At 44.7% G+C, this 16,702-nt stretch overlaps 1 protein-coding gene across 2 annotated transcripts; it reads left to right on the top strand.

Moving 5' to 3' along the window:
* The first annotated feature begins 148 nt into the window (after positions 1–148).
* Amdhd1 (amidohydrolase domain containing 1) lies at positions 149–16,206 on the top strand. Of its 2 annotated transcripts, XR_009589983.1 has the most exons (10): positions 149–338; positions 2,386–2,492; positions 3,066–3,130; positions 4,854–5,131; positions 7,938–8,163; positions 12,889–13,013; positions 13,382–13,475; positions 14,184–14,344; positions 15,206–15,289; positions 15,437–16,206. XR_009589983.1 is itself a non-coding variant. In XM_021655472.2 (9 exons), the coding sequence occupies exons 1-9, from the start codon at positions 202–204 to the stop codon at positions 15,522–15,524; spliced, it is 1,281 nt and encodes a 426-aa protein (XP_021511147.2). In that variant the 5' UTR covers positions 149–201; the 3' UTR covers positions 15,525–16,206. The 2 variants fall into 2 exon arrangements, 1 of the variants encoding a protein (XP_021511147.2); XM_021655472.2 differs by lacking the exon at positions 15,206–15,289.
* Positions 16,207–16,702: the final 496 nt, after the last annotated feature.

Here is a 16,702-nt window from a genome sequence, read left to right as displayed (position 1 = left end):
CCAAGACCTGAAAAGGAGACCTGAAAAGGCGGCATCCACAGCAAAGTTTACGGCCTAGAGGCCGTGCTTGTTGGCACCGCTTCTGTCACTGTCACTGGCTGTTAACGAGCTCCCGCCCCGCGCTGCCCAGGCCCTTCCCGCCCCGGAGCCACAGCCGCGGGCTCTGCCGTCCTTCGCATCTGGCCGGCAGCTAGGACAACCATGGCGGGCCGCCACCGCCTCCTGTTGGAAAACGCGCAGCAAGTGGTGCTGGTGTGTGCCCGCGGAGAGCGCTTCCTGGCCGGGCCGGCGCTGCGCAGCCTGGCGGTGCTGGAGGGCGCCAGCCTGGTGGTGGGCACGTGAGTACAGAGTACCGGGGACAGGCTGGGTGGGCTTCCCTAGAAGCCCTTTCTCCAACAAAACACCTTCATCATGGCCATTGATCATCGATTCCCCCTGTAGCTTCTTAAGCACTACTAATTAGCTGGTGGGCTTGGGTATGGATTCTGGAAGATTCCGTAGATTTTTTTTCTCCCTAAAATTCCAGATATTGATCCAGATCTGTGATCCCAACACTTAGGAGACAGAAGGCGAGGTCAGTGGTCCAAGGCCATCCTAGACTGCATATAGAGCTTGCGTGTCAGAGCTTGTCTCAAAAAAAAAGCAAGAACTAAAAAACAAAACCACTTTTAAATAACGCTAACATCACATCCTTCCTCTTTCCCTCTTCATTAGTGGAATGCATCACATAGTCGGGCATAGTAGCCATGCCTTTAATACCAGCACTTTGGAGGGAGAGGTAGGAAGTTTGAAGACAGCCTGATTTACATAGCTCCGGGCAGCCAAGTGAGACCCTGTCTTAAAACAAACAAAACCCCAGCTGACCAGAAAAATCACTCAAACCCTGCATCAGGGAACTGACGCTAGCATTCAGGTGCTTTGCTTTCCAGTTGTTTTCTGAAGTAAATAGTAATGTGCAAACACCTGCACCTTTTGAAGAGAAGGAATGAACATGTATCATTTTGTAGTTTATATTTTCCCACTTAGTAGTGAACAGTGAAATCTCACCATTGCACTGAGAATGTTGAATAGGTACCAAAGGGCCAAAAATCTTAGCGCCTTTGGAAGGTGATTTCTAGCTTCCTTGAGTAAGCATGTCATTGGATGCTTTGTTCAAACACGGCACTAGGAACACCCCACTGAATGACAGCCCATGTTCTTTCGGAGAGCTGTGTGGTTAACGTGGTCCGGAAGAGAACCCCGAGCCCTCCGAGTCGTCCTACACAGGCTGAGATCTCCATTTAGGACTCATAAAACACAAATAGCGCTCTGCACAACCCTTTGCCAGACTGTTTTGCCTTGTGATTCCTGGTTAAATTCAGCTTCATGCCCTTCGGGACATGACAGAAGAAGAGAAAGGTATTCCTAACAGGGGAGTCCCAAGTACGGGCACCGTGTTTGCCTTGCATTCATACATAGGCCAGTCTCTAACCTGGCTGGTCCTCTCTACCAGCAGATCAGCTGCAAAGGGGGGAGGTTGTTGAACTCAGCCAGATAAAAGCTGTCAGGATTCAAAATCAAAATACAAATTAAATTTTTAACAAATATATATTAGTTTCTTGCTCTATCCCTAAGTTTGCTTTCGTCCAAATGCCCACAGTCCTGTGAGTGACCCATTACTGGGACAATGTGCCTGGGGGGAATGACAAAGGAAAGAGCTTTTGTGTTTCAGTGTGACATTGTTCTGGCCTGTGATGGGCCAAATGTTGGGAAGGGGGAGAGCAGATTAAAGAGGTTTATCCCAGCCCGGTCAGGAAGCAGAGGCACAGAAAGGGAGGAGCCAGGGAAAAGATACAGTTGCAAAAGAACATGCTCCCCAAAGCCCAGTCCCTTCAGGCAGGCCCCATGTCCTAAATTCCACCATCTCCCAAGTACCCCAACAAGAAAGAAGCCATTGATGGTTTCATTCACTGATGAGACCAGAACCTTCTGGTCCTGATTACTTTTCCAGAACCCTGCTTTAGAACACTGCTACATCAGAGGTCACCCTTTCAACACAGGAGCCTTTGGAGGGCCTTTCAGAGTCAAGTCACGACAAATAAGGATCAGTGACTAACGGGCGTCTGGGAAATGTAGTCTTTACTCTGAGTGGGCCCGTGTTCAGGCATAATTTAGGGATCTAGTGGAACACATGTCTTAGAGAAAATCAATCTCTTGTACACATGGTTTGACTTTTTGTCTTCACCGTGGACATACTTTCCTAAAAACCCAGGCCAACAGGAGATCCTAGAAATGGTGGCTAACCTTAGGGCAGACAAAGCATATTTAAACCATTAATCAGATTTTCCAGAAAAATTTTCCCAAACATAGTAACTATTTCTTCTCCTCCTCCCCTCCCCCCTTCAGTGATGGGCTCATAAAAGCGATTGGCCCTGCTGACGTTATCCAAAGACAGTTTTCCGGAGAGACTTTTGAGGAAAGAATTGACTGCTCGGGGAAATGCATCTTGCCAGGTACTGGTGCTCTTTTCCATAAAACTCCGAAAATGGTTTTAACAGTGGCTCCAGAACAGTAAAGAGGACCTTGATCTGTTTGCAAAAGAATCTTAACCACAGTGTTAAAAAATATCTGTGGCTTCCACGTATTGAAGCTCTGCCTTGCCGACGGGGTTTCGTGTTTAATACTCTAAAGTGATCACAGATTCTCTTAAGTTTTTCTTGAAGCTAGTTGCACCTCCCTTATGATCTCTTCTCAAAATAGCAGGGTGTGCATTTTCTATTCCTTGGTGATGTCATTCTCAGTTTGCTCAATTAACAGTTCTGCCACGCTGGCCTCAAGGTTAGTTTGAGGTGAGCATAGTTACCGAACATTCGAGCTGGGTGTCTGTCTCTAAGGGACATTTGCATTGTGTTGAGTTATTCTCCTGTATTAGAACTTTCTAGATCAGCCGCATAGAGGGAACCTCACCAAGTCTTGCACCCTCTCCCTCCTCCAAGCTGGATGGCCGTCACTACTCGCTCAGAGCAGTGTGGGACAGTCAGGCACGCACGGTGTAAGCACCTTCTGTTTCTCACCTTTGGTTGCAGGTTTGGTGGACGCGCACACACATCCAGTGTGGGCTGGGGAAAGGGTCCATGAGTTCGCCATGAAGGTAACCGCAGTGAACGACAGCCAATCAATAAAGCACAAACAGGATGTCTCTTCTAATGATTACCTAAGTGGCCAAGCTATGCTGCCTATCTTTTCAATAGTTATCGTTACTCCTCTTAATAAGGAACACAAATGACAAGAAAATTGACTTAGTTGAAATGGCCCTAAATCTTTATATGATGCCAGCTCGCAACTAGTTTAAGAAAAGAGGTATTTGAAGACTTTCAACTATAGACTTTTTTTTTTTCACAGAGTTCAGGAACTTGCTAGCTGATTCTGTTCCCTTCCTGTATTCTAAATCAGGACTTATAATTTTGAATAAGTAACTTTTGAATGGATTTCAAGAAATAGTTTGAAAATCACTGTTCACTGTAGATGAACTTGGAAAAAAACATTACTAAACAAAAAAATAAAATGCCTTACATTATTCCCCTTATTTCCTTAGAAATATGAGACTTATGAAGAATATAAAATGTAGTTGTATCAGTAACAGGAGTCAGCTTGAAAATGCAATCATGATCACATTTTTAAGGAAAAAAAAAAGTGCAGCCTAGCAGTGATATTACATTATTTTGGAAAATAGGATAAGAATCCGCTTCTTCAGCTATCTCGTATCTTCTTCAACAAATCAGAACTGCTTTTAAGATAATTTCATTATTGAACTGAATTTCAGAACTAAAAGCCGTCTTAGAGATTGTGGTCCAAATGCTCTTAGCATACCGATGATGGAGAAAGTGAGGTCTGGGGAAGGGAGGATGTAGGCGAGCTGAGGACGGCAGGGCCAGGCCAAGTCTAGCCCAGAGCCTTGCACGCTTTAGCTGCACCACTTCCTGCTGTCCAGATAACTAGTGATACTAGGATTACAGCAAGAACCTCTTTATTTGCTTGAGTGACAGACATTAGGTTCCAAACTCTGGTACCCAAAGGACATGAGTCTGCCCTTGAGCTTGGTTGGTAGAAAGCTGAATAATTGCTTTGGGTTCCTGAAACCTTCTAAGCTTTTTTTTTCTCAAACATGCTGAGGGACCTAGAATGAGCTGAGGCTGGGCTGGTTATCTGCTGGGGCTGGCCTCACTGTTAAAACACTGAAATATTCCTGTATCTGAGTGTTAAGTATCACAGCTTTCAGAGGTGCTCATTTGCCCAGGGATCACATCACCCATCTCCACCGCCCAAGTATCCAACGGCACAGCTAGGAGGGTCTTCAAGTACTGTGTCCTTCTTTCTGATCTGGCTGTTGGTGCCCGTGTCCTACTGTTTCTTAAACTAGTTTCACTGATTGGCTGAATCAGGGTCTCACGTAGCACGGGTTGGCCTCTAACTCCCTATATAGCTGAACTAGGCCTTGAGTTTCTGATCCCCCTGCCTCCACTTCCTGAGTGCTGGCATCAAAGGCCTGCAAGTGTACCCAGCTTCTTCTTAACTGTCTTGTAAAACTGATTTTTATTTTACCTTTTTTTTTTAATTTTTAAATTGTGTGTGTGAGAGAGAGACAGAGGTGGAGACAGAGACAGAGACAGACAGACAGAGACAGAGACACAGAGAGAGAGAGATTCCCCTGGAGCTGGTTGCGAGCTGCCATATGGATGCTGGGACCCGAATCTTAGTCCTCTGCAACAGCAGCACCCGCTCTTTCCTGCTGAACCCCTTAGTCATCTTCTATTATCACCCCTGGAGGCAGGTTCTGCAAACCTGGACCATCCCTGAGTGAGACATGCATTCAGTTGGCAGGGGCCACGTACATGGACATTCACCAGGCCGGCGGAGGGATCAACTTCACGGTGGCGCACACCCGCCAAGCCTCGGAGGAGGAACTGTCTCGCTCCTTCCAGCAGCGGCTGCGGTGCATGATGAGGGCCGGCAGCACGCTAGTGGAGTGCAAGAGCGGATACGGCCTCGACCTGGAGACGGAGCTCAAGATCCTGCGTGTAATCGAGCGCGCCCGGCGGGAGCTGCCCCTCAGCCTCTCTGCCACTTACTGCGGGGCTCATTCAATACCCAAGTAATCGCCATGGTGGGGTCCAGCTGTCACTCAGGCACTGAGCCAGGGCTGTGTTCTCTGGAGGGTGGAGGCGCGCTAGCACTACAGCTTTTGCCAGAAGACCATCAAGAGAAGCTTGCTGCCCAGGCGTTTTTTTAGGAAGAGGGTCCCAACAGCAGTTTCCCCAGTCCTTTAAGGATGAAAAAGGAGGCAATTACTCCAAGCCTTCTTTTCGACAGTATAAAGAACGGCCCTTTGCGAGTCCTTTCAAATTAAAGCTGCTAATTCAAATACTTTCCCATGCTAATCATTAGCATAAAGTGCTGGAAAAATTAGTAGTTACTTCCTCTACGAGGTAAAATTGAGCAGTCTAAACGTCCGCAGAAGGGCGTTTGCTAATCTGTTAACTCAACTGCAAATAATTCCATCCTCCTTCTGTGCTTATATCCTGGCTGTTCCGTTCCTTTCCGCCCTGGAACTTGTAGACAGAGCTGAAAGGTTGACAGAGCAGGTGTCTCCAAACTCTGCCCAGTCTTGAGCTTGATGAATGGATCATGTACCTGCCACAGACTTATGTTACAAACAATACCTGCCCAGTCTTGAGCTTGATGAATGGAGCATGTACCTGCCACAAACAATACCTATATTGTTACAAACAATACCTATATTTAAATAATTTAATTTAATTTTTTTTTTACTTTTATGAACTTTAAAATATACGTTATTTGAACATTTAAAACTGTGAGTATTTATTCTATACAGGATGTTTGGAAATGCGCATACATCCTGAAGAGGCTGAATCACACTGGCATATGCATGGCGCCCTTGCTGCTTTTTGTGGGGAAAGGCTTCCTTTCTGTTTCGGAGTAGTTTAAGTGAATACAGCATGCTGCTAATAGCTATGTCGCTGTGTTGTATAGGGATATAATGGTTAATGTTGACATTCACTTACTACCTTCAATTAGATGAACCAAAAAAATTAAGGCTGTTTTTGTATTTAAAAACAAAACAAAACACTCCAGAGGCGCCTTTAATATCAGCACTCAGAAGGCATAAGCTGGAGGAGCTCTGTAAGTTTGAAGCTAGCCTGGTCTGGTCTACAGAGCAAGTTCCAGGCCAGCCAGGGCTACATAGTAAGATCCTGACTCAAAGAAAAAATATACAACTGCTCATGCAAAAATAAATAAATAAATAAATATTTGATTTTTCAGTAATCTTTGTTTTAAGCTTTTATAATTTATATTTTTGAAATTATTGAAGTTTTAGCTGAGACTTTTGAAAGAGCCTGTCTATTGTAAGAGGTAGGTGTTCTCAAGTGGAATATAAAGTACGGAATGGCCTGCCTTTTAAACTTCTTAAAGTATCCAATCCTGAGTTTAAATGCTGCTTAACTGCTAGCTAGAGTGATTTTTAAGGGCGTTTCTTAATGCCTTCAAACGCGAATAACATGTAGGTAGTTAAGACTTGCATGCACCCTGTTCTACATCACTGTTGTGAGAAGCAGACATAATTTATGTACACACCTTTCTTGGTGACCTTCTCTGGTCCATCTGCATGTGTTGCTGTGTGAGCCTTTATGTCAAGTACAAATACAAGGCTGGAGTTTGCTTTTGTTTTGGTTTGGTTTTTGAAAAAAAAAAAAAAAAAAAAAATTTTTTTTTTTTTTTTGAGGCAAGATTTCTCTGTGTAGCCTTGGCTGTCCTGGACTTGCTTTGTAGACCAGGCTGGCCTCAAGCTCACAGCCATGGTGATCCACCTGCCTCTGCCTCCCAGAGTGCTGGGATTAAAGGTGTGTGCCACTACACCCAATTCAAGGCTGGAGTTTTATAGAAACCATCTCCAGCTGCCAAGGAGCCTCTAAAGCTTGTGTCTTGATTCCTACTGATTTACCCATGATTTGCAGATAACAGCCAAATCACTTGTCTAAAATTATGGAGTGAGTAGGAATGGGGGTGCCCCATGTCTGTCTGATGTCAAAGGCTCTGCCCTTGCCCATGGCTGACATCGCCCAAATTTTACAGAGGATTGTAAGGCTTTCTTTTCCCTGTTCCACTCCTGTTAGGGGGAGAGAAGGCCTTAGGTAAAGGCTTTATGAAAACATGTGACTAGAGAAGAAGAAAAGGCAGTGTGACAGCTGGGGTCAGGGTGCCCTCTAAGTGTCCTTGATATGGAGATTCAGCCTTGGTGGCATCCCCAAAGGCCATAGAGCCTAGTGAAGCTGAGCAGTTTACACCTCTGTGTATAATAAGGTCCTGTAGCTGAAGTCTCACTACTACACTTGCTGAATGAGCACAGCACAACTGCCAAATGCTCTGAGTTCTAAGTTCTCTTCTTTCTTTTCTTTCTCTTCTTTCTTTTCTTTTCTTTTTTCTTTTCTTTTCTTTTTGAGACAGGGTTTCTCTGTGTAGCCTTGGCTATAAACCAGGCTGACCTTGAACTCAAAAGATCTGCTTGCCTCTGCCTCCCTGAATGCTGGGATTACAGGTGTGTGCCACCACACCTGGCTTCTGAGTTCTTTTCTAGTCTCTTTCCCTCCCTTTGTGAAGCTTAAGCTCATTTGCCTATACTGTTTATTATCCTTCCTTTGTTGAACTATATATATTCTTAAATGTGATATAGTGCATATATGTATATATATATACATATATATACATAATAAGTATATGTGTATATAATACACATACTTATTATAATAAGTATATGTATTACATGCATATTATATGCAATGTATTACATATCACATATATTAAAGAATATGCATATCAAAACATCCAAGTATCACATTTATAAAGAATATGCCCAGGATAATCTCATTTTCTTCCATTAGAGGAAAAACTGCAGTTGAAGCTGCTGATGACATCATCAGTAACCACCTGCCAAGGCTGAAGGAACTTGGTCAAAATGGGGAACTACGTGTGGACAACATAGACGTGTTCTGTGAGAAGGGCGTCTTTGAGCTGGATACTACCAAAAGGATTCTCAAAGCCGGGAAAGAGATGGGCTTACAGATCAACTTCCATGGGGATGAGCTCCACCCAATGAAGGCTGCTGAGGTATGGCTGACCATTGGCTTCCTGCACACCTGTGGCACAGAAAAAATGATTCATTTGTTCCGAGTTAGGAGTAGCCTTCTGAAAAGATAGAGAATGGGAAGTTTCTGGTCTGGCTGAGCCTGTGAATTCCTGGCTTCTGCAGAAACTTTCTTGAGGAACCGCGACATGGTTCCCTCAATAAAACGCTGGCCTTGCAAGTACAAAGACCCAAGTCTGATCTGCAGGATTCCTGTAAAGCCATGTAGGCATGATGCTCTGTGCTTATAATCCTGGCCCTTGACAGGTAGAGATAAACAGATAGCTGGGTAAAGTACTTGGTGAATTCCAGATCTACAAAAAAGACCCTGTGAAAAAGAAAAAAAGGAAGGAAGAAAGGGAGGTTGTGAGGAATAAAGGGAGGAAGAGAGAGAGAGAAAGAAAGGGAAGAAGGAAGGCTAGACAGATAAACAGGTGACTAATGCCTGAGGAACAAAACTTGAGGTTATCCTCTGACCTCCACACATTCTCACACACACACACACACACACACACACACACACACATTTACACACATTCACAACAGACACACATAGAGACACTCACATTCACACATGCACAGAGAGATACACACATACATACAAGACATACTCATAGTCAGAGACAAATGCAAACACACACAGACACACACACAAACACATAGACATAGACACACTTATACACATACACACTTGCACACACACACACACACACACACACGGAAGGATCCTCACAGGCACATGTGTATTCATATCTACACACAGACTTGGATACAAATCTGTACACACACAGCTTATTTCTGTTTGCCCGCTGCTTCCTGAGGCGGCCATTGTCCTGGGCTTGCAGAGCAGGTGCTTGAGCACTGGGCTACGCCAGCCAGATCATTTCTTTTATAGTCACCTCCTGGTGCTAGTCACGGGAAGAGAAGCACCCCTGGGATCTCATGTACCAAGTTAGTGGCATATTCTGGTTGGCACGTGTATTAGCTACTTTTCTTTGACTGTGACAAGTACCCGGAAGAAGCAGCTCTAGAGGGGAAGGGCTTATTTTGGCTCATGGTTTAGGGACATAGTCTGTTACGGTGGGGAAGTCGTGGCAGCAGGAATGTGAGGCAGCTGTCACATTGCAGCCGGTCAGGAAGCAGAGGTATGCTGGGACTTCACTTGCTTCTTCCTTTTTATTCAATCTAAGACCCCAGTAGCGTCACCCACATTCAGAGAGTCTTTACCCCTCCGCTAAACCTCTCTGGAAATGCTGTCATAGACGCATGGAGAGCTTTGTCTCCAGTGTGATTTCCAGTCTAGTCAAGATGATGATTGTGCTGGTTAGTTTTTTTGTTTGTTTGTTTTGGTTTTGTCAATCCTACGCAAAGAAGGGTCATCTTGGAGGAAGAAACCTTACTTGAGAAAAATTTCTCAAGGCCTCCATAACACTAGCATGTGGGCAAGCCTGAGAGGCATTTTCCTGATTACCCACTGCCGTGGGAGAATCCAGCACACGGGGGTGATGCCACCTCTGGGCAGGTGGAGCTAGAAAGCAGGCTAAGCAAGCGACAGGGAGCACGCCAGTAAGCAGCACTCCTCCATGGCCTCTGCTTCACTTTGCACCTCTAGATCTTGAGTTTCTGCCCTGACTTCTCGTGATGATGGACCGGAACCACTTACGAGGAAATAAGCCCTTTCCCCCCGAGTTGCTTTGGTGGTGATCTTATAGACAGCAGTAGAAGGCAAACTCAGGACCAACTTTCACACTACACAGAGATACACTAGTGTGGTACTGCCAGCTCTCACGAAGCTTTTATGACCCTCTGTGACAGCAACAGATCAATGTTGTACAGTGCATGGAAAGACAGGATGACATGCATGACTGACTGTACATGCTGCCCCGGTTCATTCATTCATCTTTCCACACTGTGCTAGGAAGATTCCAGCAACAAGGAAGGTAATGAGGAATAGACTTGGCTATCCTGGAACTCACTATGTAGTCCAGGCTGGCCTCAAACTCCTAGAGATCCACCTGCTTCTGCCTCTCAGGTGCTGGGATTAAAGGTGTGCCATCACGCCCAGCTGCGTCTAGGAGTCCCTGCTGTAAGCCTAGAGCTGAATAAAACACCCGCCACCCTTGAGACACAAACAGTGGCAGTGCCCGTCCTGTGGCTCAAGTTCAGCACGTCTGACTTGCTGTCTTAGTGTCGCTCTCAAACCTTGGCCTGTGTTTCACACCTCAGCGAACACCACTGTCTGTTTGCTGTCTGTTAGCCAAGTAAACAATGTAGGACATCAATCTGCATCCTCCCTCCCTTCAGCTGGTCATCAAGTCTGCTCAGTTCTGTTCCCAAGTATCTCTATGTCCCTGTCCCTGACATCATTGTGCGGCTCAAACCACCAGCAACCTACTGGGATTTCGTCACTGCTCTCTTTCCCTTCAATCTTCTCTCCATTTTTTCCATCAATTTATTTATTCACTTTATAGCCTGATTGAAGCCCCCTCCCTCATCTTCTCCCAGACCCCCCCTCTTGGCCCTTTCTCCCCACTCCTTCCCATTCTCTTCAGAGAAAGGAAGGTCTCCCCAACGGTACCAACTCACTCTGGTACATCCAGTTGCAACAGGACTGAGTGTATCCTCTCCCACGGAGGCCATTTGAATGCAGCCCTCTAACCCATTTCCCCTAGGCATTCCATTCTCCCCCTCTTACAGGCTTTAACACACTTGAATTTTTTTAAAGACTGGGACTTTTAAAAATTGGAATGTTTGTATTGTAATGTTTCTATTAATGTGTGCTTTTTGGAATGAACGAGAAAAGGAAAGGTTGTGACTTAACATGTGTGTATCATGTTGAGTAGCAGTCAGTTGTGATGGCTAATTTTATGTCAACTTCACAGAGGCTAGAAGGAGGGAGCCCCAGTTGAGAAAATGCCTCCATAAGATCTGACTGTAAGGCATTGTCTTAATTAGTGACTGATGGGGGAGGGCCCAGCTCACTGTGGGTGGTGCCATCCCTGGCCTGGTGGTCCTGGAGTTCTATAAGAAGGCAGGCTGAGAAAGCCATGGGAAGCAAGCCAGTAAGCAGCACTCCTCCCTGGCCTCTGCTTCAGTTCCTGCCCCCAGGATCCTGCCCTATTTGAGTTCCTGTCCTGACTTCCTTTGATGATGAACAGTGATGTGGAAATGTAAGCCAAATAACCCCACCCCCCAACTTGCTTTATGTTGCTAGTGTTTCACTGCAGCAACAAAAACCCTAAGGCAAAGCTTAGAATGTTGCACCAGGATCTGGGCCTTCCTTATTTTTCATTCCCTCTCTCCTCTATTTTCACCCCCTCTGCCTCTCTATCACAAACCAGCAGTGACAAAGTACCATTAATATCCTATCCCCGCACCTGCTGTTTTTCTAGTTCACACTCTCATCCACACACCACCTTAGCTACCACTCCTCTGGGACCCCATCCCAAATCTCCTGAAGACTGGATTGTGGCTTCACTTGCTTTTTTTTCCCCCACTGGCTAAACATGCACCCAACACTTAAAACTCCCCATCCGTGGAGGTCAGTACAGTGCCTGGGGTATAGAAAGACTTTTGCAAGCAAATGTTTCCCAGTTCTGTTGAATGAATGTGATCTGTGTGGCCTGTGAGTTACTATTGGTCAGAGAGAGAGAGAGCAACCCGTGAATTAAACTGAGAGAATCCAGTACCCTTAATAAGATTCGAAAAGCAAGGGAGATTCCAAAGTCAGAGAGAAACACCCCCTAAGAGTTTCCTGTGGACCACCAGACCTCCCAGATCCCCGGGTCCAGACATGTTAAGACTGGAGCACACTGCGGATAGCAGGGGTCTGCACCTCGCTCCGGTAAGGCACTGCAGCCTCTCCCAGCCATGGTGTAACAGCAAGGGTCAGTCTGCATTCTTTCTCTTGGGTTGTTTAGCATGCCGGTCTTCAGTCTGGGATTGTGTGTGTGTGTGTGTGTGTGTGTGTGTGTGTGTGTGTGAAACCTGGGCAGTCAGGAATGAAAAGTCTATGACAAAGGAAGCCGAGAAGAGGGCCTCCGTAAAGCTTTCCTGCTCATCATGCAGTGCTTCTCTGAGCCGTCTGATGTCAATCAAGTCCCAATGTTTCTGCTGCAGAAAAAAAAGACACTTTCAAGTCCACAGCCTCAAACTATTTAGTTGTTTTTTTTTTTAACTAAACATTTTTTTTCCAAAGTGGATGGAATGTCAAGATAGCCATCTTCGATCTGTTTCTGTGAACGCTGGATTAATTAGATTTTTTTTTAATTTTTACTGATATTGTTCTCTTTTTTAATGCTGATCTTAGAGAGTCAAAAAATTGTTTCAGAAAATACCAATTATGTTTAAGATTAATTTTGTGTGTTTGCTTTTTTTGTTGCTTTTTGAAACAAGGTCTTTCTATATTGCTCTGGCTGGCCTGGAACTTACTGTGTAGCCAGCGTAGGCTGGCAATCCTCCTGCCTCAGTCTTCCAAGTGCTTGGATTACAGATGTGAGCCACCACACCCCACTTTAAGACTAGTTTTACCACCAACATGCTAATCTTCAAATGGCTGTCTGTGACAAGCCCTCTATCTATTTGGGGACTTGCACTCAGCAGAAGTAGTTGACAAGAATTCTTCACAGAGCAGGGGAAGACATGCCATGGTGTTTCATTGAATTCTCGTTGTATTGTTAAAGCTCTCCCTCTCTGCCCGTTCTGCCTAGCTTGGGGCTGAACTGGGAGCACGGGCAATCAGCCACCTGGAGGAAGTAAGCGAAGAAGGCATTGCCGCCATGGCTGCGGCTAGGTGTTCTGCAGTCCTTCTGCCCACCACGGCCTACATGCTGAGGTAAGGGCCTTTCTTACCTTACAGTAACACAATGCCTTCAAATACACCTTGTGAGGACACAGACTTCAGAGGCTCAGTGTAAAAACAAACAAACAACATAACAACAAAAACCTCCTTCGAGTGCTGCTGATGGTAGACACTCAGATGACGAGATGCAGAAGCAGTGGTACAAAGTCATCCACCTAGAGGTGCAAACCATAGGTAACTCCATAAAATGTTGGGTCATGTTCATGCTCCCCTCCACTCCACTACTTACCCTGGAGCTTTCTCTCTTCGTCTAGGACATGAAATGTCCTCTTCATTCTTGCATCTATTCTGCAAAAGTTCCAGTTGGAGACTGACACCTTTTTCTCCCTCTCCCCCTTCAGGCTGAAGCAGCCTCAAGCCAGGAAGATGTTAGATGAGGGAGTCATAGTTGCTCTGGGCAGTGATTTCAACCCCAATGCATACTGCTTTTCGATGGTAATTATTTTCCAGATATTTCTCTGAACAGAGTAAACTACGGAGCATATATAAATTTTGCATTAGTTGTAGAAATGTATTTTAAAATATAAAAATATTTCCCTGAGAGGAAAAAGGAGAAGCGTGTAATCAGGGGTATAACTGAATTTTTCTTCACACACATGCATCCCTGTCTGAAGAGATAAATCTCGATTTGAATTATCTTCTGATAATCATCTTTGAGACTAAGCCATTTTCTTTCTCTGGGGCATACATAGGAAACTCAGTGAGGATTTAATGAGTAAGGGTGGAGGCAAGCTTCTTCCACAGCAAAAGGTCTTGAAAATCTCTAGGTAAATATTAAACACACAGTACTATTAAATAATAAGGGAATTTGCCCCAAACTTAAGAATGTTATGTGTAAATTTGCAGTTTCCAATAGCAACTTAGCTATATATATTACATATATGTATGTAAAATATAATATAATAGATGTAAATTATTATATATGTGCATATAATATATTATATATAATTATGTAATATAGAATATATATATTGGAAGTGGAGTGGAATAAAATCTGAAGCCTTTTACACACTAAGCACAAACTGTTCCTGAGCTACTCTTTCCAGACATACATTTAACTGCCTTCACTTGGGCTGTGTGGAGAGTGTCCTAACTAGAAGTCGCTGCTCTGTTCTCCTCCAATGCTTTCTCTTCTTGCCTTAGCCAATGGTCATGCACCTGGCCTGTGTGAACATGAGAATGTCCATGCCAGAGGCCCTGGCCGCTGCCACCATCAATGCGGCTTATGCTCTGGGGAAATCTCACACACACGGATCTCTGGAGGTCGGCAAGCAGGGGGATCTCATCATCATCAGCGCATCCAGGTCAGCGTCCTCCCAAACCAGTGCTAACTGTACTAACCATTAGCTATCCGATTTGGTGCAGACAGGGTTTAGGTCCCTTTCCACTTGTTATTTAAGTGTCAGGCTCTGTGCAGATGCCATACTACCTGGCCCCTCTCTCTTTACCCCTTTCAACCAGAAACTCTCCTTTGAGATCCTCCGTCCGCTGCACAATAAAGCCAGCCCTCAAGTCTCTTCAGCTGGCCTGGATTTTCTTGGGCCTTCAATTCTTTCTGTTTTCCTGGACTTGGGACTTGTCCCCTGGCCTGTATATTTGGTTTGGTGCTTGCCTCCCTGACCTGCTGCTTCTCTTCAGTTCTATTTGTCACTCTGGTTCTGACTTATTCTTTCTCTGACTCATGGAATCAAATGGCTCTCAAAGGCTCTACTCAGCTGTTCTATTCCTGAGTTCTTAATACTCACCCATGGTCTCCTATGACCTAGGCCTCCAATGTTACAAGTTGGGTCATAGTGTCTAATTCTAAGTATTGGGAATGTTGTATCTTTTTTTACCCTCATCAGCCTGTCACAGCCCTCGGGTCCCAACAAAGGAGAACAGCTCCATAATTTCTTCCTTCTGGAAGAATCTCCTCTTTCCATCAAAGATAATGTGCATGCGTCACTCGTGGATCAGTTTTTTAAAGTTCCGGGGCTGGAGAACTGGCTCAGTTCATAAAACACTTGCTGTACAAACATGAGGGCCTGGCCCTTAGCACCAGTGTCCATGTGAAAAGCTGGGCTTGGCAGGACAGGCCTGTGCTCTGGGCACTGGGAAACAAAGATAGGAATGCCTGGAGTTTGCCCACCAGCCAGTCTAGTCAAATAGAGGAACTCTGGGTTCAGTTACAGAGCTGCTCAAAAATAAGGTGGAGTGATTCAGGAAGATATCCCAAAATGGACCACTGGCCTCTACACACAGCCACACAGGTGAGCAGACAAACCCCACACACGTACATGAATGTACACACACAAACACACAGATACTCACACAGAATTCACTTTAAATTAGTATTCACTGACACAGTGATGCTTTTGCTTTACATGCACTCAAACAACTGTTTGATTTCTTTCTAGATGGGAGCATTTGATTTACCAGTTTGGAGGCCATCATGAATTAATTGATTACGTTATAGCTAAAGGAAAAGTCATCTATAAAAAGTGATTTGGGCCAATGAGACGACTCAGTGGGTTAAGTCTCAGCCTGGTGGCCCGAGTTCGAGCCTGGGACTCACATAGCAGAAGGAGAGAACTCCTAAGAGTCACCCTCTGACCCCACACACTCACGTGGTGTGTGCCTGACACACCCCTCACCTCCACAGAAATAATGTAATAAGATAAAAATCTACCTGAAAAATGATAGATCTGGACGAACAGAGAAGACACTGTCTCTGCATCAAATGCATCCATGTAAGTGAAAGCACTTCCGTGGCTTGCCAGAACTGTGTCACGTAAGCCTAATCACGTGTCAATGCTTTACTCTTCACTTACTTGGCTTGAACCTGTTATATACCTGGATGTGTAAGCAGGTAAAGCTATCGTGGTGAAACGAAGAGTTGTTTTTCACAGATTGGCTACAGATATTCTGAGACATGATGAGAGCGCTCAGAAATTCCTTTGTGGGAGAAACACACTTGGCCTGAGAGTTCTGTTTTGTTTCTGTGAACACTGGGCTAGTGCTCTGGCCTGACGAGGCCAACGCTACAATTCCTAAGGAACAGACAGACTCTTCTCTCTCCACGGTTTGTCTTTTAAGATGCTTTCTAGTCAGTCAGGGCCTTCTGGGCCAGAGGTGTCCTTCCATCTTTAAAATCCTGTCAGCCTTTGGAATAAAGCTTTGCCACAGAGTTCAAGACTTGATATCTTGCACAGATATGGAAACTCCCCTATGTGGACACATCTTAATCAACATCAATGAGGCAGCCTTAAGAAAAAAAAAGTTCATTTTATTTTTTTTAATATCGCAAAGCCATAGAAAAGGTTTTAGAGTTCTCAATAAATTATTACCATTGTTGTTTCCTGACAGCCCAGAAGTAGATCAGCAGTGTTGTCTACGGAGTTTTTTGAAAGATTCAAAAGATCACAAAATTATTTGCAGAGTGAATGATTATTTATGTAAACATTTAGATAAATGATTGTTGTCCTATTTGCGAAATAGTGATTTCACAAATAAACATCAGTCACCAAACCATCATGAAAATCAGGCTGACAGAGCTGGAATTAGTGAGGTGTTGCTATGTTCAGTGTAAATCAAGACACTCTGCATTAATCAGTTTTTGCTGCCGCAGCACCTGAAGCATGCTACTTCTGGGATGAAGAGGTTTTTTTTAACTCACAATTGTG

Source organism: Meriones unguiculatus, chromosome 2, assembly GCF_030254825.1.
Source record: "Meriones unguiculatus strain TT.TT164.6M chromosome 2, Bangor_MerUng_6.1, whole genome shotgun sequence".
In the NCBI taxonomy this organism is placed as follows: Eukaryota; Metazoa; Chordata; class Mammalia; order Rodentia; family Muridae; genus Meriones; species Meriones unguiculatus.
Note: the sequence above shows the minus strand (reverse complement) of the source record. Positions and strands in the feature narration are given on the sequence as shown.

Excerpts from the sequence above, each read along its gene's own strand:
- Amdhd1 (XM_021655472.2), top strand. The coding sequence starts at position 202 with ATGGCGGGCCGCCACCGCCTCCTGTTGGAAAACGCGCAGCAAGTGGTG. Across the intron at positions 2,493-3,065 it reads GGGGAAATGCATCTTGCCAG|GTTTGGTGGACGCGCACACA; the intron begins GTACTGGTGCTC and ends CTTTGGTTGCAG. Across the intron at positions 3,131-4,853 it reads TCCATGAGTTCGCCATGAAG|TTGGCAGGGGCCACGTACAT; the intron begins GTAACCGCAGTG and ends ACATGCATTCAG.